We start from the raw sequence: 26,308 nt of genomic DNA, 5'->3' as shown, positions 1-26,308 counted from the left end.
GTAAAGGAGATTGTAAGCTGCTCTGAGACTCCTTTGGGTAGTGAAGGGTGGGGTATAAATCCAATCTCTTCTTCTTCTTTTCTTAATCTTCAGTCTCTTGATACCCGATGTTGTTCTAACTGCATGTGCTCTGTTTGGATTCATGGTCCTGTCACCTTGTAATAACGTAAATTTGCCTCTCCTGTTCTCTCTCCTCCAGGAAGTACTGCTCCTTCATCGGCAACTCCTTTTTCCCCTTCCAAGGTCGAAACCGTCCCAGCAGGAGCTGTTGTCCTTACCCCAGCTCTGTCTTCGGTGACTGGCAGTGGGGTGCCCGCTTCCTCTTTTGTGTCCTCGGCTTTAAAACCAACCGGGCCAGCTCCTGCTGCCCCCCTGCAGTACGCCTTCCCATCAGAGGCCTCCAAGCCTGCCTCTTGTCCCAGCCTGAGTGGAGCCGCTGGGTTCTCCTTCTCATCTGCGTCCTCCACCAAAGCAGCCTCAAATCCACTCTCTTCAGCCAGCCTGGCTCCAGCCTCTGCCAGCTCTTTCTCTTTTGGCTCTGGGTCTTTTAAAACTGGTGCAGATGGCTCAACTGGGCCTCCGTCCTCTGCCTCCCCTGTTGGGCTGAAGCAAAGCTTTTGCTCTGCAGCTTCCTCCGTCAAGGTCAATCTCAGTGAGAAGTAAGTTTCCTTTTGAGCAACTGTGCCTTAAGTCTGCTCAGTGCAGCAGCTGAGCTTTTGATCAGGATGTTCAAATTTCCCCTGGTCTCAAATCACAGGGTAGTCTTAGACAAGCCATTCTGTCGCCTTCTGTCCTTGCAGTCTGCAGTAAGAACATAAGAGATGCCAATATTGGATCAGGCCAAAGGCCCATCCCGTCCAACACTCTGTGTCACACAGTGGCCAGAAATACCAGGTGCCATCAGGAGGTCCACCAGTGGGGCCAGGACATTAGAAGCCCTCCCACTGTTGACCCCCCCTAGCACCAAGAAGACATGGCATCACTTGCCCCAGAGCCCCTATCTATACCTTGTGGCTAATAGCCACTGATGGACTACACTCCGATACTGATCTACTCCAGGGGCTGTAAGGATTGCAAGAAAAGAATGCGCATGCAGGGTTCTGAACACTTGAAAGCACTGTGTAATGATTCCATGTTTTGGTGTGTGTGTTTGTGTGTGTCTTTAAATGTTGAGTATGACTGCAGTAATGTAAGGAGAGCGATGGGGGGAGATGAGTGTGCTGTGACTGGCTGATGACTGAGAGTGTGAAAAGAGAGATGTTTTTTATGACAGAGTTCTGTGTGTGTCTTGGGAGAGAGACAAGTGTGGAAGAGTTTGTAGAGAGTATGAGTGAAGTTTAGTCTGTCTGACTAAAAGAGTTTTGTGAGAGTCTGTTTGGTGTAGTGGTGAAGTGTGTGGACTCTAATCTGGGAGAACCGGGTTTGATTCCCCACTCCTCCACTTGCACCTGGCTGGATGACCTTGGGCAAGCCGTAGTTCTGACAAGAGCTGTCCTAGAAAAAGAGCAGTTTCTGTCAAGAGCTCTCTCAGCCCCACCTGCCTCCCAGGGTGTCTGTTGTGGGGAGGGGAAGGGGAAGGAGTTTGTAAGCCGCTCTGAGACTCCTTTGGGTAGTGAAGGGCGGGGGATAAATCCAATCTCTTCTTCTTCTCCCCTATATGGCCAAAGAAACAAGTTGTGTCTATCCTGTATGGTTAGACAAATGGTTTATTCTGTGTGAATAAGACGAACAGTTTTGCCAGTTATATTTACACGTTCTTTTTTTCCCAGTAACAGTTCAAAATAACCAGAAACCTATTTTGTTCTTTATTAAATAAATCAATTTTTATGTAAGCTTATCCCAGCAATCAGTACAGTCCTTCCTCAGGGCCACGTAGTCCTCTGAAGTGCCCAGGCCCTGGGTCATTCTACCAGCAGAGAGCGAGATTTGGAATTTGTAATTCCTGGTGGCAGCAGAAATCTTCCAAGTTTAGGTACACAAAGCGTGTTGGAAGGTAAAACCCGTCTCCCCTATAAGCAAGCACGCCACACGCTGTATCAGCATTAAGCGTTGGCCGTGATCGCAGCTTAAAACCCGGACAGCCTGCTCAGCTCTGCTCCTGGCAGTGGCCACGGGGGTCTTGAGAGGATGGAGGAGAATCCGAGATGGCAGCTGGCCGCTGTGTGTGGAGGAGCCTCAGTGGGAGGGAAGGCCCCCCACGTTGCTTTAAATGCTGCTTGGGTGAACTGTTATAAGCAAGAACTCTACAAGTATATTGTGATATTAACACTTATATTACTAACGTTTTTACTAACAGTGGAAAGATCTCCTCTTGGGGTTTTAGTGTAGTGTGGCTTGCTTTCCTTTCTCCTTAGTTGTAGTCCCTTCCCTAATATTTCTTTGTAGTTTTTTTGTAGTATTTGCAAAATAAAAAAAAATCCCTCCGGGGATTTAAAAAATAAATACATAAATAAATAAAGGCTGCTTGGGAGCTGCACCGGAGATCACCTCGGACACAGTCGTGGGATGGAAAAATCTTAAATCTTAGGGAGCTCCCCAGACCTCAAGAGCGACCTGTCTCGTTTGGGTTTCCCCCCCTTCCAGGTTCACAGCTGTGGAATCTTCCACACCCTCTGCCGGCAGCGGCCAAGGCTCCCCCATGTTCTCCTTCACCCCGAAGCTCGTCGGGCCCGTCAGCCAGTCCACCCCCCTCTCTGCCGCTCCTGCCTCTTCAGCCAAGGCTTCGCCTCCCACGTCTTCAGCAGGTACGGCCCCATCCCTCCACCTCTTTTCCTCTCCCTGTTTCCTCTCCTGTCGAAGCCGAGAATGGGATTTCCTCGAGGCCGAGTGTTGGATCCCTTTCTTCTTTTTAAAAATGGTGGTGGTGGTGAGGGACGTGCCGTCCAGTCACAGTCGGCTTACGGAGACCTGGTTGGGTTTTCAAGACCAGAGACGGTCAGAGGTGGTTTGCCATCGCCTGCCTCCGCGTTGTGACTCTGGACTTCCTCGGCGGTCTCCCATCCAAACGCTAGCCAGCAATGACCCTGCTTAGCTTCTGTGATCTGATGAGATCGGGCCATCCAGTTCAGGGCGTGCTTTAATGACCCTGCCTAAAATAACAACTATAGTTTACTTGGATGGAAGCGGCTATGTCTCCTTGGCCCCGGTCATAGGGGAAAGAACTTGCATGCGGTGGTCTTGAAACACTTCTTGGGGGGGGGGGAGATACCCACTGGCTCAGGCAGACTGTAATTAAGCGCCATGCACAGAAAGAAAGAAAGAAAGAGAAAGAAAGAAAGAAAGAAAGAAAGAAGACATTTTCTCCTTGTTCTGCAATGCTAAAACATGCGGCCGTCCAGTAAGGTTGATAAGCAGTAGAACCGTGGCAGAGAAAAGGAAGCCCTTCTTCAGGCAGTGGGTGATTAATCTGTGGCCCTCACTGCCACCGGCTGTCGCTAAGGCCGCCAGCTTGGATGGTTTTAAAAGGGGGTGAGAGGGAATCGTGGAGGATCGGTCCCATCAGTGGCTGTTGGCTGTTGCTGTCCTCCGACTTCCATGTCGGCTTGAGCCTCCGTGTTTCACAGTGAAAATAACCGCATGCTGGTTGATAGGGAAGGGGATCAGCACTTACCAGGGGAAACTAGACCCCTCGGAACTTGGGCCCTTGGCACAAGCGTCTTAAGTAAATTAAACTACATCCCATACTAGCTGCCTTCTGGTAAATTTTTTCCCTCCCACTGTTGCATTTAGTATGTGAGGGTTTGCACGTTAGGGTGTCTCTCTACCATGGGGCAGCTGAGTCCCCCCTGAAGCTTCTCTCATTCAAGAACCTCCAAGCCACGTGTAACAGTGTGACCGTTTCTTTTCCACACCAGCAGCACGTCCCGCTCAGGGTGCTTCGGCCGTTCCTGGGCTCCAGAAATCAGCCAAGATTTCTCCGTCTGTGTCAAAATCAAGCTCTTCACAGGTAAGGAGAACTTGTGCTGTCTGTCTCCTTGAGCGGGAACCCAAGTATGAGGCAAGGCTTTAAGAGAAGGCAGCTGTCGCTTCGTCCCCTGTTGTGACTCTGGGGTGAAAGCTGTCCTAGCTGGAATTCTTTGACCAGGAGTAGGCGCAGTGTCGTCTACCCGAACAGAGCCTATCTGAGCGGCTCCAAGGGTCTCTCCCCATCTCAATAGGGGTGGGGTATATACACTCTGAGGGATTCCATCTGCACTGAATTGCTCTCCCAGACTGTCCTATCAAGCTGAGGCTTTGTACCTCGCTACCCGAACAAATTGGCAACCGCGAGGCCCTTTGAGGGAGGGCACTTCTGACTCTCTGGGGTCTCATCCGTTGGCAAAGAAGGAACGTGGCAAGCCACCTGCCCTTTGATTGGCTGTGAGGTGGTCTCTTGAGTAAGTCTGGGTTCTTTGGTACTATTTCCCCCATCAGCTGCCAGGTCCTTTGCTTCTGGAGTGTCCACGCTGTCGACTGAGGTTTGGGCTACATGCCTCAGTCAGTGGGGTGTGTGACGGAGGGGTGGGGTTGGCTGGAACTGAAAAGCGACTGTGAGTGGAGTAGAGGGGAAATGCTGCTCACCTCGTTCCCATTCTGCTCACTCAGCGCCCCCCCCCCCAGCCTTTTTTTTCCCCCCAGGAAATTAAAGGGGCCCCCCCTCCCCCCCCCCCCCCCCCCCCGGAGGTGAAAGGGCTTTGAGCGGCCAGACTGCAAGAGGGGTTAAGCAGACCCTCCCCTCACTCCTGATCGCTGCCCTGCTGAAACTAGGGGAGAGAGAATCACACAACTAGTTCGTTGTTTACGGGGGATCGTGCCTTTTACTCCCCCCTGAACTGGCAGCGACATACAGAAGTGAAGTTGGAATGTGTCGGTGCGAATGCCTCATGAGCAGGTCCATTTCATAGAACAAAGTCTGAGTCCAGCGGCACCTTTAAGACCAACAAAGTTTAATTCTGAGTAGCTCATACCCAGAATTAAACTTTGGCTGCGGTCACACGGAGCATTAGGCACGCTAGAGAGACGGAAGATAGGCGGATTTTCCGGGCGCGATCTCACCGCCACATCTGGGAAGCGTAGAGGTCCCGTGGCTCACCCGAGGCTTCACTCCGAAGATGCGCTGTAAAAAAACTACTACCTCTGAGGTACTAGTTTCCGGAAACCGCGGGGTATGGGCGGGCGTCTGATCGCGTTTCCGGTGGTAGTTCCGGCGCCCGCCCATGTCCCCTCGCAAAAAGGTTTATTTCCCCCAAGTCTCCACGGATGCGCACACTTTAGTTTAAAAAACAACAACAACCCCGTTTGCCCCGTGGCCCCACTTCTTTGCAGTGCCGCAGGATTGTCCTGTGATCGGCACCTCCCCCCTAACCACGGGACCTCCATGGGACGTCTGCTTGCGCAACCGCACATTATTTTTCCCCGGGGCAAACAGCCACGCTCCCCCCCCCCCGGTTTTCCGGCCCATGTGACCGGAGCCTTTGTTGGTCTTAAACGTGCCGCTGGATTTTGTTCAGTTGCTTCAGCCCAGCACAGCTACCCACCTGAGTCTAGGTCCGTTTCATGTTCCGTTGTATTTTATTCTGTATTATTGAGCTTTAGTTTTATGGTGGGTGGATCTGGGCTTTTATTGTTGTTTGATGTTTTAATTGTATATTGTAAGCCACCTTGAGGCAGTGGGAACGGCAGGATATAAATGGGTTAATAAAATAATGCGTTGGTTGGATCAACGCTTTTGTAACTCATCCAGAGTTTGCTGTGACTGGCCTGGATCTTTGGGATAACCATCCATCAACGAGGAACTTCGCAGCCCCAGCTGTGCCCCCTTGCTGACGATCGGTGCTCATTCATGGGTCACTGTTGGTTGCATCATGCAATACTCCCTCTAAGCTGTGAAGTCTTGTGAGGAAAAATTCTACCTTGTGAGCTACTGGCATTAAAGTTGTGAGCGAGCGGTTTGGCTCCTGCATAAATTAGTCTGCTCTGGAGCCATCCTCCCAGAGCGAAGGCAAAAATGTGTGAGCCGGAGGCTAAAAAACTGTGAGCTGGCTCACACTAACTCAGCTTAGAGGGAACACTGTAAAATGTGAGAATCCACCCAGTCCGCAACCTGATATTATTTTGCATCAGGACTTTAAACAATGAGTTTGGAGGCCAAATGCAGGTCTGTTGGTTGGTTAAAACGTTTGCATCCTGCCTTTCTACATGGTTCAAGGCAGCTTACAATAACAGTTAAAAATGTTTTGAGATAAAACCAAAAAGCAAAATAGCAGACCCTCGACCCCAAGAGGATACATCCAGAATTCTCCACCGTGAAAATGCCAATTCAGTGTCAGTTGCCTGAGCAGCCAGTTCCCCCAGTCTCCTCTTCCTGATGACCACCACCAGCCTCCCTTTTGTGCTGTTTTGCCCATGAGCCTGACGGAAATATGTGGAGTATCTTGGAGGTGCTGTAGGCTGAGTGTTGGAGACCTCCAGAGGGCTGACTCTCTGTGTCCCTAAATGCAAATCCAGCCCTCTCCCTCTCTGCCAGTGTTTGCTGTTTCTGCTCATTTCAACCTCTGTTTTTTACCTCTTTAGAAAAAGAAGGAGAGATGGGATCCATACCCGGCCCTTCCCTTGAAGTCTCAAAGCAGCTTACAGACTCCTTTCCCCTCCCCTTTACCATGTATACAAATCAGTGGCTGCCTCGAGACACTCTGTGTCTCGATCCTTTCAAACAAACAATGAGTTGCCATCTGGGATGTCCCCAGTTTCTCTCACAGGGGCAGGGGTCATTTCGTAGATAAAGAGCTAGGGGAACTCATTAGCATAACTCATTAGCATATGCCACACCCCCTGACATCACCGGAAGTGTGTCATAAGGCCACACCCCCTGACATCACCAGAAGTGTGTCATAAGGCCACACACCCCGCCCCCAACGGTCCCGGTCGCCGGTGGCGGCCTTGCAGCTCCACTGTCGAGCCCCATGAGGGGCCTGGCGGTGGACCTGCAAGGCCGGTGGGAGTGCAAGGAAGCCCCGCGAAGGCCCTCCCTGGTCCCAGGCAGGCAGGGGTGGGGAGAAGCAGGGAGGAAGCAACTTACCCTCCCTCTTCTCCTGCCTCCTCCTGGCTGAATGAGGGCCGGAAGTGGGGCGGCCGGAAACAGGGGGCGGGGCTTCATCATGTGCCCCCCCCGTACCTCACCCGGGGGAACTGTGATCCCCCGCGATCCCCCCCCCCGAAATGACCTCTGCACAGGGGTAAACTACCTGTTAACGTTCAGTGAAAAAATGTCACCCATAGCTTGACCCTAGGTGGCCTTGGGCGGGCCTCTCACTTAGCCTTGACCTTCTCCTGCAATGTGGGGATAGTAACACTAGCTTATTTTGCGGGTCGGCTGTAAGAAATGCACGTGCCATGCTTTGACAATGCCTAGTGTTGTTACCGCGACCATCTGGAGAGAGTTTCTCCTGCATTTTTACGTTATGTATTGCAGGGCCGCTCAACAGCTAGCAGTACCGGGATGGAGAAGCAAGTTCATCAGTGGAAGGATTCGGATCCCGTCATTGCAGGGATAAGGGAAGAGGTGAGGCTTCCCTGTGGGGGGGGAGGCTGCTGTTTGTTTGCTTGCCAGCTTCTCATCCTTTTTGGAACTCCTGTATGCTTAATCTCTTGAGGAGGTTCACACGAGGTCCTGTTTCTGGATTTAGCACCCCATGCACAGACTTTCGTGCTTCAAGTTGTTCACTGGTGGTTGAACAATAGTTGTTAATGGCCTCTGTCTGTCCAGACTTTGCCCGCCCACTGAGGAGGTGGCTCGTTGCCTCTCAGATTGTTTTCCTGCTCTGATCTTGCCTTTATTTATGTGAGGCTTTAGAATATTCTCCACCTCAGTTCTCATAGCAGGAAACAGTTAATATTAAAGTAAATATACACCTTAAAACATCCAAAGAAAGGTACAAACTAAACTGACAGCATTATCTTTACAATTGTGGGGGGGGTTTGCCGATTATAGAGACAGCTCATCAAGTCGGAGAGGTAAGGCTTGCTTCAGAAGAGTCTTAATCGCCCATCTAACTGATCTGAGGTCTCAGGTCTGGTGAATTTCCTTTCGAATCTAGGTTGTTGTTGGGTCGGGAATGAGATCCTGCAATGTGCGCAATTGTATCATTTGTCTGACTACAGCGCAAAGATGCAGAAGAATCAGAAGGGGTTGCATGTTGCATCTCTGCATGTATCCCTGTTCTGGGCTGAGAAAACATACAGAAACACATTGGGGTCAAGCTTTCCAGAGGGTGGATAATAAAGCACTTTTATACTCTGGGAGCAGGGAACTTAAAGGATCATCTCTTCCCCTTTCAGTTAAGATCTTACATCGAAGCCCTCCTTAATGTGCCCCAAGCTTCAGAGGTTTAAGGTGGGTGGCTGTCAGAAGCAGGGTCTTCTCACTGGTGGCACCGCATTTTTGGAACTCCCTCAAAGTGGCTCACTTGAATAACTTGAGAAACCGGGTGAAGACCTTTTAATTCACTCAGGCTTTTGGTTGATTTTTCAAAAGGGATTTTTAACATATAATGGTTTTAATGTTTAAATTAATATTTTGAAGGTTTTAATGCAGGGGTGCCCAACATTGTGCCCGTGGGCACCATGGTGCCCACAAACACCTTTTCTGGTGCCCACCGAGTGTTTTTAGAAAGTGAGTTGGGCCGTATGGGCTCTTGCCCCGCAGGGCTCCTGATTGGCCGTTCGAGATCTGATTGGCTGTGTTGATTAAAGCAATGTTGTTTCAGTAGCAGCCATCACCCCAGTATTGGTTTTGTTCTCTCTCGCTCCTTTTCCCCAGTGTATTTTTAAAATTGCCCTTCTCCCCTACACTTAGGGTGCCTCCGTGTGCGTGGCTGCGCTTCCTGGTGCAGCCGTTTTATGGTTGCGCCCACAACCCAATGTCAGAATTCCAAAGGTGCTGCTGGGCTCAAAAAGGTTGAGGATCCCTGTTCTGATGTGTTAACACAGACTCTTTTAGCGAGCCACATTGGAAGCGTGCACCTGAGAGCAGGTGGAGTTACAAATGTTGAACAAGTCTTTAAATTTTTTTTCTGTGACACAAGAGTCCCGTATACCTCTGCTTTTAATTCAGGTGAAAGGTATGTCTTAGCTGTCAAAAAGGTGAGGAGACTGGTTGCTGCGTGTGTATTTATTTAGAAGTGTATCGATACGTCGTCCATTGTGTAGAGACATTTCTGAACTCTTGTGGCCTGGGCCACCTCTTCAGTGTCAATGAGCAAGGTGTGCCTCCCGCACAGATAGCACATTTCCAGAAGGAGATGGAAGAACTGAAAAGCAGGACCGCCAAAGCCTCTTTCCAGGTGGGCTCTGACGAGGAGAAGAAGATGCTGAAGACGGACTCAAACGACCTCCACACCTTCATCTTGGAGATCAAGGAGACCACGGAGGTAAGAAGGGCTTTTGGGTGAGACCCTGCCTCCCGTCTCCGGGCAGGCAGCAGCCAAGTTGTCATTTAGGGCTGACAGCGGATTGCTTGGGAGGTCACCATGGCTCCAGTGCCGCTCTCCCACCTGTGCTTAACGTAGCTGGCGGCAGCAGAGAGGATTTACGATCCATAAAAGCAGGGGGAGGTGCATTATAAAATAACTAGAAATGATCTCAGCCCCTCCAAAGTGGGAATCTCCCACGTCAGCTTGGGCCAGAATGGGTTTTAGCTAGCCTGGGACTGCCGCTGCCGGAGGTTCCACCATCACTCCTGGAAGACTACCTATTCTCTGACCCGCCACTTGAAGCTGGTTTGCCTCAGAAACAAGAGATGAGATACTGGGCAGCTTCTCGTTGCTTTAAGACAAGCCCACCCCCCTCTGTAAACTCAGAAACATTCTTTTTTTTTTAACTGTTAAAGAATTTTATTATAGTTATCAACATATAATAGAGTCAAGGGAATGATAGTTACGTGTACATCAAAAACTAAAGTACAAAAGGGGGCGGCAGCCCCCAAACGAGAATACCAATTAAGGTTTAGAAAAGACAAAACAAAATGAAGGCTGAAGAACTCTGAATGGTGCCTTAAAGCCTTTTTTATTGTTAATGATGCTCTTATGATTTTCTTTAAACTTTAATGGTTTTAAAGATAAATAATATAGCTCGATCGACTAAGTTCAGTGTAATCATAGCATTTTAGACTAACATAAGCTGGTGTAATGATCTCCTATACTTGGGTTTTTAGTTTGCTTTTCTTTCCTTTCTCCCATAGATGTAGTTTCCCTCTCCCTTTTTTCTGTTGTAGTTTATAGAAAAATCCAATAAAAAATCCCCTCCGGGGGCTTGTAAAAAAACAAACTAAAGTACAAAACAAGCATGCTGGTGGATTCCTCCAGTCTCGGGTTCTTTAAGTTGTCAGCTATACATTTGCATTGTACACAGTTGCAAATATTTGCAGATTTACAGTCGCATTGCAACCATCGCCATATTTGCCATTCTCTGACCTTGCTTGGAATCTCTCCTCGATTTACCAAGTATTCCAGTATAGGAAACCAGATTGCGATAAAGTTTGAGGAGGAAGTTAGATGATCAAAATGAGACAGATTAACTGTTGTTTTTGCCGTAATGTAATGACCCCAGATCTTTCTATGCCATATTGTTAGGTATGGTACCAGAACTCAGAAACATTCTAAGATCACACGGCCTGAGTGCACTCGGCTTGTTGTAGGAGCATATGAAACACAAAGGGGCACTTGTGGAAGTGCGCGTCTGATTTAGCCGTGCCACGAAGCTGCGAAGTGGGCGGAAGCAGCTGACCCCTGAAAATCTCGCTGAACTCCTCCCAGGCTTTGGATACTTCCCTAGAGGTTGCCCACTCTATCTTTGCAACCAAAACACAAAAAACCGAAACCCAAGATTCCCGGAATGCTGAATTCTGTGTGTGTTTGTGATTCCGCTGCCCCGTACTTGCAAGGAGCAATGTGATGCACACAGCCCCATAGTAAGCCTGCGCACTGGCAGTGGTTTTCCTGACATAACAGAAATCGCTGTCTGTTGCATCATGTCGCTGCACGCTAGCAATGGTGTGTTAATATTTGGCAGCTTAATGTTTTCAGTGGGAAGCGACGTATGTTTTGGCAGCACAGGTACTCATCATCTTTGGGGGGGGGTGTCTCCCTCCCCTTTCACTTTTGCACGTAGTCCCTTCATGGAGACATCAGCCTCCTGAAGACGAGCCTCCTGGAGGGCTTTGCAGGTCTGGAGGAGGCAAGAGAGAAAGACGAGCGAACCCACAACTCCGAGTACTTGCATCTGCTGTATAAGAAGCCGCTGGATCCAAAGAGCGAAGCCCAGCTTCAGGTATGAACATGCCAGCCTTGACTTCTGAGATTGTAACGGAGCGCCTGCTTGGTGTGCAGAAGTCCCAAGTTCAGTACAGTTAAAAAGGATCTTAAGGAACAGGGTCGAGGAAGAGCAGGGCCTGAGACCTCGCAGAACTGCTCCTGTCCTGAGCAGACAGGAGTGGTCGGAATGTCCCGGTGGGCTGATTGGCTGTGTTCGTGATGACGTGTGCCTCTAGAGGGGCAGGGAAGCGAGGAGATCAAATCAGTCAATCCTAAAAGAAATCAACCCTAACTGTTCCCCGGAAGGCCAGGTACTGAAGCCAATTTGGTGTAGTGGTTAAGTGCACGGACTCTAATCTGGGAGAACCGGGTTTGATTCCCCCTTCCTCCACTTGCAGCTGTTGGATGACCTTGGGCAAGCCATGGTTCTGTCAGAGCTGTTCTCTCAAGGACAGTTCTCTCAGAGCTCTCTCAGCCCCACCTATCTCACAGGGTGTCTGTTGTGGGGAGGGGAAGGGAAAAGAGATTGTAAGTCGCTCTGAGACTCCCAAGTGAAGGGCAGCGTATAAATCCAATCTCCTCCTCCTCCTTCTGAATACTTTGGCCACCCAATGAGAAGGGAGCACTCACTGGAGAAGACCCTGATGCTGGGAAAGATTGAAGGTCAAAGAAGAAGGGGACGGCAAAGGGTGAGATGGTTAGACAGTGTCATAGATGCAACGAACATGAAGTTGAGCAAACTTCAGAGGATGGCGGAAGACCGGAGGGCCTGGTGTGATGTAGTCCAGGGGGTCGCGAAGAGTCGGACTCGACTGTGCGACTGAACAATAACAACAAGTTGGTAGCGACTTGATGGTCCTCAATTATTATTGTTGTTTAAGGATAAATAGAGATCTGAAAGCTTGCAGCAGAAGAAATTCCAGGTCAATCTGCTGCCTAATTTTATGTAAATCAGACACATTTGTCTGCATTAATCAACTTGCAGGCTTTGTCTTGGAGTTAAGATCATCAGAAGAGTCCTGCTGGATTAGACTAATGGTCCCTGTAGTCCAGCATTCTGTCTCACACAGAGACCAACCAGTTTCTCTGGAGTGCCAACAACAGGGCATAGCGGCTGAAGCCTTCCCCTGACATTGCTCCTGGCTCTGGGATTCAGAGGATTAGTGCCTCTGAATGTGGAGATTCCCCTCAGTCACCAGGGCTAGTAGCCACTGGTAGACGTATCCTCCACGACTCTATCTAATCGCCCCTTAATGCTGTTAATCCCTGTGGCCACCACTACATCCTCTGGCAGCGAATCCCACATTTTAATCACTTTCCGTGTAAAGCAGTAGTTCCTTTTGCCCCTCCTGAACCTGAAGCTTTGGGGGCAGAATATTTTCCCCATTGCGTCCTGTCCTGGTGAGGCCCATATTGCAATGCAAAGGAAAACTTGGTGGTCGAGCCCCAGAAATCAGTCCGCAGCTCATGTCAGCAGCAGATGGTTGGAGGAAGGGAGTCTTTCCAATGCGGAGCACAGTGAGGGCCGGGCTGCAGCTGACTGAGTTCTATCCCTGCAGGTCTGGCCAGCAGCTTCTCTTGTGTGGATGGAGGAGTCGTCCTCTCTAGCTGCCTGCTGTCTTCCGTAAGCAGCAGAGGCTGTGTTCTGCTTCACCCTGGGGGTGGTCACATGCAGGCATTTTTAATGTTGCCTGTGTGGAGGTGCGTTCAGAGATGTGAGCCCCACCTGCGGTCCACAGCAGTGATATCCCGATAGAGGCCCTCAGTGACGTGGGCATGGGCGTGAGCCGCTTCTCTCCCTCCCTCCCTCTTTTAGGAACGCTGGCAGAGGCCACAGTGAAGTTCGTCCTTTAAGCATCTTGGATGTGCCTTGGCTTGTGCAGGGGCTAGAATCCAGGATGCCCAGAGCATCTGTTGCTGCTCCAGCCATGGGTGTTCCTAAGTCTTAGCACTGTGGTTGCACCAGTTTGAGCCAGAGGCTGTGGGATATGATTCCACTGAGCCATTGCTTCATCCGGTGTAGCAGACACAGTATCAGACTTAAGCCAAGGAGATCTCGCGTGAAATCCCCACGTAGTTGTCAAGCTTGGTGCTCTTGGCCCAGCTTAGCCCTCTACCTTGCAGGATTGTTGTGAAGGTTAAGAAGAAGAAGAAGAAGAGATTGGATTTATACCCCGCCCTTCACTTGGAGTCTCAGAGCGGCTTACAAACTCCTTTCCCTCCCCCTCCCCACCACAGACACCCTGTGAGGTGGGTGGGGCTGAGAGAACTCTGACACAAACTGCTCTTTTTCAAGGACAGCTGTGCCAGAGCTTGTGACTGACCCAAGGTCACATCAGCAGGTGCAAGTGGAGGAGTGGGGAATCAAACCCAGTTCTCCCAGATTAGAGTCCGCACACTTAACCACTACACCAAACTGGCTCTCAGAAATCATGCCAAAGATTTGGCATCAAAAATCTTTAAAACTGAGTAGCCCCCTATGCACTGCCTCGTGAAGAGGGCGGGATACTAGTGTGGTAGCTTTTACCCATCAGTTGAAATGAGTAGCTAAGTAGGGCCCCCGATATTTACAGGGGGGTGGGAGAATGTGTTGACTTGGGTCTGGCGGAGGCCCGCCCAGCCCAGATTTTAATGAAGCCCGGACACGGTCCCTAAAGAGCACAGCGAGGAGATATCTTTGGGAATGGGGCCTGAACCGAAAGCCGCAGGTCAGAGGGGGGCCTCTGGGTAACCAGTTGCTTGCCTGTATTCTGCAGTGAATAAGGCCACCGGTCCAGGCCCACAGCAGCTGTTCTGCCCAGGGTCCAGGAGAACACTTCCCGCGCCTCCTCTCAGCCAGTTTCATCTGCTTGCATTATTTTTCTATTAATGTCCTTTTTTTTAACTGGGGGAGGGCAGGGATCTTTTAGGAAGTGTCGGTTTAATGTCTTGTTAAGTTAATGAAAGAAATTGTTCATTCGGAGATTGCTTTGCCTCCGGCAAGCGCTTTCCCCCGTTCAGTGCGATGATTTATAACGACTTGTGCTATTGCAGTCAATTTCACGGATGGTGAGGCTGGAAACCGAATGGGCTTGTAAGTGCCGGGCGGCAGCGGGAAGTTCTTGCAAGCGTGTCAAAAAGATTTTTGGCATGAGATGGGGAAACGTGGGGCAAGGGGAGGGGCATGTTTCTTCTCCCCCCTCCCCCGGGGTGGTGGTTTTAAAGTCAAACAAGTTCCTTCTCCCCTGTCACGCTGAAGTGTGAAATACTAGCTTGAGCCACAGCGCTCCTATGTAATTGACCTGTCTTGCCCGGAGGAGTCCAAATTGGATGCACAAGGATAATGTGGAATGTGCTCATAAATAAAACCGAGCTTGAGATGGCTCAAAATGATCCCTCCTGAGCAGCCAATCCCTCTTCTGTACAAGTCTGTGGCCTGTGGTGAGCTAGCTAGCTGGCTAATTTTTTCACCCGTTTCAAAAGGTTGCTTCATATTCAGGCCCTAAAAGATGGTCTTCACATTCAGCAAAATTGCCTGGTAGATGCCTTCTGGGACTGCAAGCAACCCCTTCTGGGTGTATGTGTCTAAGTTTGTGTTTTTGCAGGGTCCTACACGTACATATTACCCTGCATGAAGAAAACTGGCACACACGAAAGGGCTAAGCTTGGTTAGAACCTTTTCTACCATTAAGCTAGCTTTCTCTATGTACTGATTCAGGTGGGTAGCCACGTTGGTCTGAAGCAGCAGAACGAAGTTTGAGTCCAGTGGCACCTTTAAGACCAACAAAGTTTTATTCAAGGTATAGGCTTTTGTGTATGCACTGGAATAAAACTTTGTTGGCCTTAAAGGTGCCACTGAACTCAGACTTTGTTCTGTATGTACTGAGTCTCCCTTTCGCAGGAGATCCTTAAACACTGTCATTCACCCTTCTGTTCAGGGGTCATTCGGGGCCGGAGCAAGCCGGAGCAGCGCTCCGGCAGCCAAGGAGCGGGCACAAATGGCAGTGGCGGCAAGCCCCGCCCCCAGCTCCCCACCCCCAAGCTCCTTCTCTCTAGAGTCGCACTGCAGCAGTGGCGCGATCTTTCCATTGTATTCTATGGCCCCATAGAATACAAGAGAGAAGGGGTTTACACTTTAAACCCCTTCTCTCTTCGCCCCACCCCCTGCCCGCCTTGGCAGGCTGGCTGGGGAAGGGAATGGGAGGCTTTTGAAGATGCCTCCCCCCCCCTTTTTTCTTTCCCCATCTGATACCACTTCCAGTGATGTCAGGGGGCGTGGCATATGCTAATGAGCTATTATGCTAATAACCTATTAGGTATGCTAATGAGCTCCTGCGCCTCATTTTCTACGAAATGACCCCTGCTTCTGTTACACTCTGAAGTGTCACGGAGTGGGAAGGACTTCATTTGGATTTAACTGATTGCCCTATTCAGAATCTGGAACAACCCCCCCCCCCGGTCAGGCTGCTGGACTAGTGATCCAAGAGAAGAACAGAACAGATTGGATTTATACCCTGCCCTTCACTACCCAAAGGAGTCTCAGAGCAGCTTACAATCCCTTTCCCTTCCCCACAGCAGACACCCTGTGAGGTAGGTGGGGCTGAGAGAGCTCTTTCCAGGACTGCTCTGAAAGAACTTGTAACTGACCCAAGGTCACACCAGCAGCTGCATGTGGAGGAGTGGGGAATCAAACCCTGTTCTCCCAGATTAGAGTCCGTGCTCTTAATCACTACACCAAACTGGCTCTATTAACCCTATGGCCTGCAACTTGGATTTCATTTCCTTGAGTACTATCTCAAAACAGATAAAAGAGAGTTTTTCACATAACACATAAATAACTTGTAGAATTCACTGGTAAGTTGTGTACTTCAGGCCCATAGCTATGGTGGGGCTTTTGGGGCTCTTGCCCCCTTTCTTAAAGGCACAGCCCCACAAGAATTTCTCCTGTAAATGCCTTTTTCAATCATTTTAAAACATTTTTTAAAAGGTGTGCGCTCCTTTGAGCAGAGTGGGGTGCTGTAGTTGACTAATTACCACACTGAGCAAGGGGTTGGAGTAGGTGACCTCTAGGATCCCTTCTAACTCTGTGTCAAGAGTTTTTCTGCCTGTTAGCTTTCTTGACTATAGAAATCACCCCCACCTGCTGGCTTGTTATCAGAACTGTTGCTTAGACTGGCAGACGTGATTAACTTGCAGCAGCTGAGAACTGTCATCTAAAGCGGTTGACAGCTTGCAATTTAGAGCTCTATCCTGGTAACAGCTTTCTATTGGCTAAATGGCTTTTCTTTCTGCACTGAGTGCCCCACAAGCCACAAAATCCTGGCTATGAGCCTCGTGCACTTGATGCCCACTAGCAAAGGAGAATTTAAAAGTGGATTAGACAAATGCATAGATGATGGATCTGTTAGTGGCTGTTATGAATAACTGGAATCTCCGTATTCAGGGATAATGTATTTCCGGGTGCCAACTGCTGTGGGGTGGGGGGACAGCTGGAAGATTCTTTATGCCCTTTCTTGTAGGTCTTTTGGGGCATCTGGTTGGCCACTGTGGGACACACGACAGAGGTCTAGAGGAACTGCAGATGTGATCCTGCCAAGTTCTTCTCACATTCTTATGAGTCATCTGAAGCAGCCAGTTTGGTGTAGTGGTTAAGTGTGCGGACTCTAATCTGGAAGAACTGGGTTTGATTCCCCACTCCTCCTCCACTTGCAGCTGCTGGAGTGATCTTGGGTCACTTACAAATTCTCTCAGAGCTGTTCTCTCATGAGCAGTCCTGGAAAGAGCTCTCTCAGCCCCACCTACCTCACAGGGTGCCTGTTGTGGGGAGGGGAAGGGAAAGGAGTTTGTGAGCCGCTCTGAGACACCTTTGGGTAGTGAAGGGTGGGGTATAAATCCAATCTCTTAATGGCACTTGGTTATTGTATATTTGGTACAAAAATACTCTGCGCTTTTGCAGTGAAGCATGTTGCGTTCTGCCTGCATTCTCTCCCCCCCCCCCACCCAAAGTGCTGATTGTGGTAAGCTGCAGTTGTCATCTAAATCCTCCTTTTCAGGTGGCAGCCTCTGAGTCAGGAACTGCTACCTGGCCACCGCACTGCACCTCTGGTGGTTCAGAAGTTCAGCTAGCGGAGTAGCCTTCTCCTATCCCAGAAGCTCCAGCCCACTATTGGCTGGAGAGCAGACTAGGGTTCTTTGAAACAGTTCTGTGAGTCCGAGGGGCTGTTCCCTAAAAGGAGGAACTTGCCATGGCTCAGATTCTCTTATTTTGAGAAATCAAGGTCTAGGCAAACTTGACAGCTGTCCCTTTCAGATGCTGGTCTGCAAAGGCATGGCTTGGGAGCAGGGTATCTGAAGGACCATCTTCTCCCGTATGTCCCTGCTTGGGAATAAAGGTCACAGGGAGAGGCCCTCTTGACTGTCCCATCCAAGAAACTCATCTGGCGGGTACACAGGAGAGGGCCTTTTCAGTGGCAGCCCCACAATTACGGAACAAACTTCCAGGGAAGGACGCCCGGCCCCCTCACTTTCAGCCTTTAGGATGCAGCTCAAGATGGTTTTATTTAGGACTGCATTTGATTAAAGTAAGGCGCTGCGGTGGCTCAGTGGTTAAGATGCTGAACTGCAGGCTGGAAGGTCAGTAGTTCAGCAGTTCGAGACCTGGGTGCCGCATGACAGAGTGAGCTCCCGTCTCTGGCCCCAGTTCCTGCCAACCTAGCAGATCGAAAGCAAGAAATTGCAAGTAGATAAATAGGTACCGCTCCGGTGGGAAGGTAACAGCATTCCGTGCGCCTTGGTGTTTAGTCATGGTGGCCACATGACCACGGAAACGTCTTCGGACAGCGCTGGCTCTTCGGCTTTGAAACGGAGATGAGCACCGCAACCCTAGCGTCGGATTCGACTGGCTTTCGAGCAAGGGAAACCTTTGCCTTGATTAAAGTAGCCCTAGGTTTTGGTTTTGAATTTTGCTTTCGTGGAAGCAGCACGTGTTTGCCGGAGGAGCCGTGCTCTCGCTCAGCGAGTCCAGCACCCAGCGGATCGCTGCCACTGCAGTCTGCCGAGTACTGTAGCCATAGGATCGAGGGGCTCCTTAAAAGGCAGCCAGATGTTCAGTGGAGATGTCCAGGTTTTAGGGCCTACCAGCCCTGGGGTTCTAGTGGTCCTCCTTTGAGCAGCAGATATTTCCAAGCAGCACAGCTAAATCCCTGGATATGGTTGGAAGGTACACGATGCGGCCCCCGCGCTGATGCTAAGCCGGCCTGGATCAAATCTGGTCCGCATCACATGAACACAAAACACCTCCTGAAGGTTAGTCTTCACAGTCTTTCCCAGCAACAGCCCCGAGCTGGCCAGGTCAACTTCTCTGGGTAGGGAGACCTAGAAGTGAGATGCTTCTACCACCAAGAAGCCCTGGGCCTGGACCACCACCCTTGCTGGAGCTGCCTCGGCCGATCTGTTCTGAACCGAGACGTTTGAACTTAATTGTGAGTATCCCGAATTGGGTCAGAAAGGTGACTTTTTTGATTTCTTTCTGGGGCAGGAAATTCGACGCTTGCATCAGTACGTGAAGTTTGCTGTTCAGGATGTGAACGATGTTCTGGATTTGGAATGGGACCGGCATCTGGAACAGCAAAAACAGCAAAGGTGAGTGATCTACGGTGCCATTCTAAGCAAGAGTCACACCCTTCTGTGTTAATTGAACACTGGCCCCGAACAGTGTGACTCTTTTTAGGATGGCACTGTTAATCTTGGGGATGTGTTTCGAAGGAAAGGTGGGACTGAAGGTAAGCTGAAGTCATTTTGTGCCTGTGCCCACCATGGGAGAGCGACCCCTGGTTTAGCTACTGTGATTAATAACGGTTGGCAGACCTCCATTCAGTGAGCAGAGGGTTGTAGGGACAAACTCCGCAGCCTTCTTGTTTATTGCTTTTTGCCGGACTCTAATAGTTAAAGCCGTTTCATAGTTTTCTGTGTGAATGATCTTGCTGTTAGGGCCTTGAGGAATCGCCTGGGGGCAGTGAGGACATCCAGTCCTCTGAAGTATCTCTCCCTAAACTCTCAGGGCCTAAAGGAGGCTGATTTCTCCCCTCCCCAGTGTTCCCCCCCCCTCTTGTTTGCAGCTAAAAGTCAGCACTCAGTTTCTTCCGAAGCTTGCTCAGTCCTCCTCAAACCAAACTTGTGGGCACTCAATCAAATTAATGAGCAGTAAGCGTAGAGCGGAGCTGCGGTGGCTCAAGTGGTTAAGACGCTGAACTGCAGGCTGCGGAAGGTCAGTAGTTCAGCGGTTCAAGACCCGGGTGCCGCAAGTCAGGGTGAGCTCCTGTCTCTAGTTCCAGTTCCTGCCAACCTAGCAGTTCGAAAGCAAGAAATTGCAAGTAGATAAATAGGTACCACTTCGGTGAGAAGGTAACAGCGTTCCGTGCACCTTGGTGTTTAGTCATGCCGGCCACATGACCACGGAAACGTCTTCGGACAGCGCTGGCTCTTCGGCTTTGAAACGGAGATGAGCACCGCAACCCTAGAGTCGGATTTGACTGGCTTTCGAGCAAGGGAACCTTTACCTTTACCTTTAAGCGTAGAACAGATAAAAAGAATAGATACTCTTCGCCCAAAGAGTAATTTAAGACATGGACTTCACTGCCACAAGAAGTGGTGGCGGCTACAAGCACAGACAGCTTCAAGAAGGGATTGGGTAAACATATGGAGCAGAGGTCCATCAGCGGCTATTAGCCGCAAGATGTGGATGGAACACTCTGTCTGGGGCAGTGAGGCTCTGTATTCTTGGTGCTTGGGGGGCAACAGTGGGAGGGCTTCTGGAGTTCTGTCCCCGCTGGTGGACCTCCTGATGGCACCTGGGTTTTGGCCACTGTGTGACACAGAGTGTTGGACTGGATGGGCCATTGGCCTGATCCAGCATAGCTTCTCTTATGTTCTTATGTTCATAGTTTGAGTTTTCTCAGGGGAAGGGGATCACTTATAAAGTCGTATTTTTTTTGTCATACCTAGGGAGACTCCCAAGTATCTCAAGGCCCCTACCTTGTCTGTGGGTGGTCCTAGTGTACAGCTCTGTTGTCTGCAGATAGTTCACTGGTCTGTTGTTAGATACAGTGATGGTATTGGCCCGCCTTGCATGGTTATCCTTGGGATTATGTATGAGCAAAACCTACCGACTTCCTCCTACCCACTCGTTGTCACTGGCGCCTTTCCCCCATTCCTTCCTCTGCCTCCCTCTCTCTCGAAATTCATCTCCTGCAATAGGCTTGATTTTTCCCCCCCTTTCCCCCTGACTTGTTTTTTCAATAGACGCCTAATGGTGCCGGAGAGAGAGACTTTGTTCAACACCCTCACTAATAATCGAGAGATAATTAACCAGCAGAGGAAACGGCTGACGAACCTGGTGGACAGCCTGCAGCAGCTTCGCTTGTACAAGCAGACCTCTCCGTGGGGCCTCTCTCGTGACTCCTCCACCCGCAGCAGCGTCCAGGGGTGCGTGTCACTTCGCTTCCTTGCTGTCTTACCTTCACACACACACACACACACAGTATAATGCAATGATCTATCCAAAACCACTGGGCAGAAACTATCTGCGCAAGACCGTCCCCATGATGGCCGGAGCTGCGTAAATCCCACAGCTCCATGTATAAGGAAAAAATGTCAGCTTTCTTTAGCTTTCTAGTCCTTATGAATGAAAACCGAGGGGGTTGGGTGGAGAGACCAAATAGGGCTAGTGGAGGAGACCTCTCTCCAACTAATGTCAGTCCTCTCCAGGTCATTGTGGATTAGTATGGGATTTTAAAAAAAACTTTTCTCTGCAACCGTGAGGACTCAAAGGTTGTCAGTCTTGGTTTCTGGTTTGCGTTATAAAACCAGTTTTGCACACGATTGCGCAGATGACTTGAGCCAGCGGAGACCATCGGCTTGATTGGAGCACGGGGGGAGTGTGGGCCAGGTTTCTGCCCCCCGAGCGTTTCTCCTCTGCTGTAATCAAGTCAATTGCACTGTGCGTTGTCCCTTCGCATCCCGAGTTTCTTCTTTGCAAAGACTTGTATCTGACGAAGGGTGCTTTGAATCTCAAAACCTTACACCCTCCAAATCTTCTTGGTCTCTAAGGCGCTACTGGACTGGAATCTAGTTGAAAACTTTTTGTTTTCTTTTTGAGTGAGTGAAGACAAGGTTTCATTCAAAATGGACAGCATTGAATTTTTTCCATGGAAACATGGGAAGTTCCAGGAAGCACTGGGGGGGGGGGGACAACCTCCTGTCAAATATATGTGTATATATTTGTTTTGGAATGAATGAAATATGCTAAAATAGCATAGAGTGCAGTCGTTTGCAGTTCTCTCTATCTTTCACATCGGCTGTGTTTGCAGTTTTGCTTGCATGGGTTCTGCAAAATGCCATAAATATGTCAGCTAATACAATGTTATATGTTAAGTTATAAATAATGTATTTGTTAAAGTAGCAGAACAGGTTTAGATTTGATAGGAAATTAAGTACGTTGTAATCCCCACACATACACACAAATTTTTGATTTTTTTTCAGGGGGGGGGATGCTTTTTCCATGACTCCAACGTTTTCAGAGATGTTTTATCTCTAGTTCAGTGCCTCCTGAACAAAAGTGCGCATAGGCTGAATGTTTATCCCTCCTGTTTTTCCTTCTCCATCATCATCATTCCCTCCCTCTATGGCTCAGTTCAGATGTAAGATCAAACCAGGGATTGCCTCCAAGCGAAGCATCTGTGGGGGGGGGATGCTCAGACTTGCTTATGGGCCTCCTACACCCATCTTCCCCTGAAGCATGACCAGCTTTGCTTTTCTGGGAAGCCACCGGTTGCCCTTTATGACCGAACTAACAAACACGACACACTTTCAGTGTGCAAGCCAGATCTGATCTAGAGCTTGGAGTCCTGGTTTGCAAGGAGAATGCAAACCATAGTTTGTGACTTGGAAATAACAGGAACCCACAGTCTCCTCCCTGTATGTTTGTGGCAGGCAGCACATGACCAGCTTTGCTTTCCTGGGAAGCCACCGTTTGCCCTTTATGACCGAACTAACAAACACGACACACTTTCAGTGTGCAAGCCAGGGCTGATCTAGAGCTTGGAGTCCTGGTTTGCAAGGAGAATGCAAACCATAGTTTGTGGCTTGGAAACAACAGGAACCCACAGTCTCCTCCCTGTACGTTTGTGGCCAGGCAGCACGTGAGCCCGAAGGTCCCCCGAGCTCATCGGTATCAGTCTGAACCATGCCTGTGTTTAATTGTAGATTGTAAGTTCCTTCGGGCAGGGACCTTTTCTCCCTTTTGTAACTCTGTTAAAGCACCATGGTAAGTAATAGCATTATGGAGACAATTTGGGTGAATTGCTTTGAACCGTTAGGTAAGGGTGCTGCATGTTCTGCTTTGTGACGATGACGCTGTTTCTTGGCTTCTTCCCTGTGCTGCTGCTTCAACTCCCAACTGACTCAGCCTTGACAGCGAACTTGAGAGCTTGGGTAACGCCTTGATGAAATTTACCATGGAATCGTGCCCCAAGAGTCAGTCCAAAGCACCCGGTAAGTTAGCTGTTATGGTAGGAGCGGGGTGGAGGGAATGGTGTTTTTCCTTGCTGGGCAAGGGTTAGACCAAGGGTTCCCTGGTAACTAACTGCCAGGGTTACTCACCCTGGTAACTAACTGCCACCACTCAGTACCCCCTGAGAACATAAGAAAATAAAGCTGTGGAGTCTTGTGAGCAACAATTCTACTTTGTGAGCGACTGGCACTAAAGTGAGCGAGCGATATGGCTACTGCATTAAGTTAGTCTGCTCTGGAGCCATCCTTCCTGGACTAAGACAAAAATGTGTGAGCCAGAGTCTAAAAAACTGTGAGCTAGCTCACCCTAACACAGCTTAGAGGGAACTCTAACGCAGAGGTGTCAACCTCATTTCTTACGAGGGCTGGATCTGATATAAATGTCACTTTGTCAGGTCTGAACCACGTGTGCCATAAAATGTCATGCCAGGTACCAGAGATAGAAACTTGATAAAGGACACGGGCAAACCCAATGAACGATATTATTTTTAACTCAAAATACACACGTGCTGAAAACATTAACACTCTTACAGTATCTCCCTGATGTCCTCCCTCCCACTTCCTCCGCCTGTCACGCGTTAGCCCCGGGACATAATGCACAGTCTTTGTCATCTGGCAGTAAAGGAAATGACCAGTTGCTCGTGGGCCAGCTAAGAGCCCTGGACCCATGGTTCCAGCCCATGGGCCGTATGTTTGACACCCCTGCTCTAACACATTCACGAACACACACACACACACCCTCTGATCTGAACTGCAGCCCTGAGGCCTGCTGCATAAAAAGAAAAAGCAACTGGAAGCTCCAGCCACAGAACTCCCAGCATCATGTCTGGTCTGGCCCTCGGGAACGCCACTACTTACGTGTATGGGAGTAGGGAGTGGTAGCTTAGTGGAAACACTGAGTGCCACTAATATGTGGCATCGTAATCCTGAAGCCCTTTTTTCACAAGAGAAGCGTCAGGAGAGGGTGCAACGGGGGTTCCATCAATGCAAAGAATGGGGTGTTTTTACCTGACTCCCACTTTCTGCTGGGGACCTCCAACTCCCTCCTCTTGCTCTTCTTGGGGGCACTGTGACCTCTAGGTGAATCACTTGGGGGGGGGGATATTTTGGAGACGGAGAAATCTCACTCCACTTGCTGAAATCCTTCCAAGCAGAAGCTGATCTGAGCCAAAGGCAATATCAAGCCATGTTTTGGCAAATCAGGAGTCACTTCACAGGCACGTGTGTTCCGCCCCTGCGCAGCTTCTTTGCTCCACCTCTGGTTTCTGCTAACCCCTGACAACCCAGCGAAGCAGACGACATTTACTGCTGACTTGCAAACCGTTATTTACAAATCCACCACTAATCGTGGCTTGGAGGATCACACGATCACTGTTTGCCATTTCATTGTCAATGAAAACTGGGAGGTGAGGGAGAGAGCCTGCCTGAGAGGAAAGGAAGGATTCTGGGGGGAAGAGAAATCACTTGCATTTGGCAGTGGACATGGAGTCTGAGCTGAGCCAGTGAGATTCAGCAGGTAGCTGGGTCTGGGAAACACAAAGTCACACTTGCAGCTCCCTTGCTGGCTCCTGACCTTTGTTTCCTGCGAAATTACTCCCAGTGGCCAGTCCATGGTTTGCCACCTCCATATCTTTAAGAACGTGGGATTGCTGGAGTTGAATCACAGAAGAGTTTTCTTGGTGCCGCAGAGGCGTAATGCTGAACAAATCGGTGGCTCCTCTTTACCTATCCTTTTCCCTCCTCTTTTCCAGCAAAACTGTCCCCCGTGAAGCAGGCACAGCTACGGAATTTCCTATCCAAACGGAAGATGCCGCCCATCAGGTCGACAGCCCCAGGTATACCGCAATCCATCTACTAATTTTTAAGCACTTGGCAAAGGCTTGTTTGTTTACAAGAGGCCCTGGCCTATATTATAGCAGTTCCCCCAACCACAGTTCAGTCCTGAGTGCCCTGTTGCTTTCTGCTCTCATTTATGATATCCCAGTGAAAGGTGGAGAGCCCTTCACTGTAGGTTGGGACCTCCGGCAGCCAAATTATGCTGAAGATGCTGTCAGGAGCACCTAAGTCCCCTTTGAAGATGGGGACTTGGGAAGCTTCTAAAGTCAAACTGGTGCTTTTGCGCCTTAAGCTCAGTGAAGGAGCTTCCAGCTGCCACGAATATGGTACGCTTCGTGTCTTGAAAATCTGGTTGCCCTCCATCCTCGACGATATTTCAAATCAACCCTCACTCCTTTGAGAGATCAGCATCTGCTGTGATGAGAAAGTGATCATACAGGATCACCAAGAGGTGTTGACGAGAGCAGCAGAGAATCACTGCCTTCGTTCAGTGCCCTGCAAAAAGCAGAACACCACAAGAGCGGCCCTGCGGGATGAGGACACCCAGTCCAGCCGTTTCCAGGTGTGACTAGCCAGACGCCTTTGGGAAACCTACAAGCGGGACCTGACGGCAACAACCCTGCACGACTTGCTTGTTTCCAGCATCTGGTATTGAGAGGTAGACTGTCTCCAGACGTGGAGTGGCTGTGACTTAATAGCTGAATATCATAGCGTGACTTTGTCTGACCTCTTCGAAAGCCTTCCGGGTTATCCCTACAAGCCGCATGCACGAAATGCAAAAGTCAGTTCTGAACTGAGTGAAGACGTTCATTCTCTGGTCTCAGATTCCAGCAGGGGAGCCATGTCGGTCCGCAGCGGCAAAACCCAAAAGGAGACTTGTGACATCAGGAAGACGAACAGATTTTTAATTTGTATTTATTTTATTTGAAACGTTTCTGCCCAAATACGGTTCCCAAGGCAGTAGAAGCTTTTACATGGATCAGAGCCAACTTTGTCAGATGCTTCATTGTCTGGTCTGTCCTGATCCTGCAGCCATCCAGTTTCATTGGGTAACACCCAAGTTCTAGTGCGGAGGAGGCATTAATTTTAAATAAAGCCCTCTCCCTCCACTATTGCCACACTGTTTGCTGTTTTATAAAACTCTTTTGTAACCCCCTTCACCTTAATCTATTTTCCCTAGTCTAAAAAGCCCCAAACACCATCAGCCTTTCCTGGTATCCTGCATAGTCATTTCCTTCCTCCGCCCTTTTTTCTTTGGGTGTCACTTGTTTTCAGCAGTGATACTCACTTGGTGGCTCAGTGACATGAAGACATTGTATGCCAAATATTGGAAGACTCAAGAAACACCAACCGAACAGGAGTATATCAATAAACGTTTGGAAGCAGCGGAAATAGATAAGTTAACTATGGAAATGAGAGGTACGAAGAAATGGACATTTCAAAAAATGGACGTTTCCAAAAACTTGGAAGAGATTATATGTCTGGTATAATGTGAATGGAGTTAAAGATTAAGCTGACATGGCAAAAATATTATTTGAGTATGTAGTAATATAATATAACAAGAAAGGGGACCTGCAAAATTCGCGAGGGGGGGGGCAGAGCAGAGCAGGCGGAGGAGGAAGCTGCAGGAACAGGTA

At 49.5% G+C, this 26,308-nt stretch overlaps 1 protein-coding gene across 1 annotated transcript in view; it reads left to right on the top strand.

Moving 5' to 3' along the window:
• Positions 1 to 26,308, top strand: part of NUP214 (nucleoporin 214kDa) — a 121,953-nt gene that overhangs the window by 29,937 nt on the left and 65,708 nt on the right. Inside the window, exons 12-21 of the mRNA XM_015424259.1 lie at positions 200 to 659; positions 2,584 to 2,744; positions 3,855 to 3,946; positions 7,451 to 7,540; positions 9,258 to 9,407; positions 11,146 to 11,304; positions 18,805 to 18,908; positions 20,568 to 20,750; positions 22,732 to 22,817; positions 24,587 to 24,670. Coding sequence (XP_015279745.1) covers positions 200 to 659; positions 2,584 to 2,744; positions 3,855 to 3,946; positions 7,451 to 7,540; positions 9,258 to 9,407; positions 11,146 to 11,304; positions 18,805 to 18,908; positions 20,568 to 20,750; positions 22,732 to 22,817; positions 24,587 to 24,670 — 1,569 coding nt within the window. The remainder of the gene's footprint in view (positions 1 to 199; positions 660 to 2,583; positions 2,745 to 3,854; positions 3,947 to 7,450; positions 7,541 to 9,257; positions 9,408 to 11,145; positions 11,305 to 18,804; positions 18,909 to 20,567; positions 20,751 to 22,731; positions 22,818 to 24,586; positions 24,671 to 26,308) is intronic.

This window comes from Gekko japonicus, unplaced genomic scaffold (assembly GCF_001447785.1).
Source record: "Gekko japonicus isolate JY-2015 unplaced genomic scaffold, Gekko_japonicus_V1.1 scaffold2121, whole genome shotgun sequence".
Taxonomy (NCBI): Eukaryota; Metazoa; Chordata; class Lepidosauria; order Squamata; family Gekkonidae; genus Gekko; species Gekko japonicus.
This window is presented reverse-complemented; position numbering and strand designations above follow the sequence as displayed.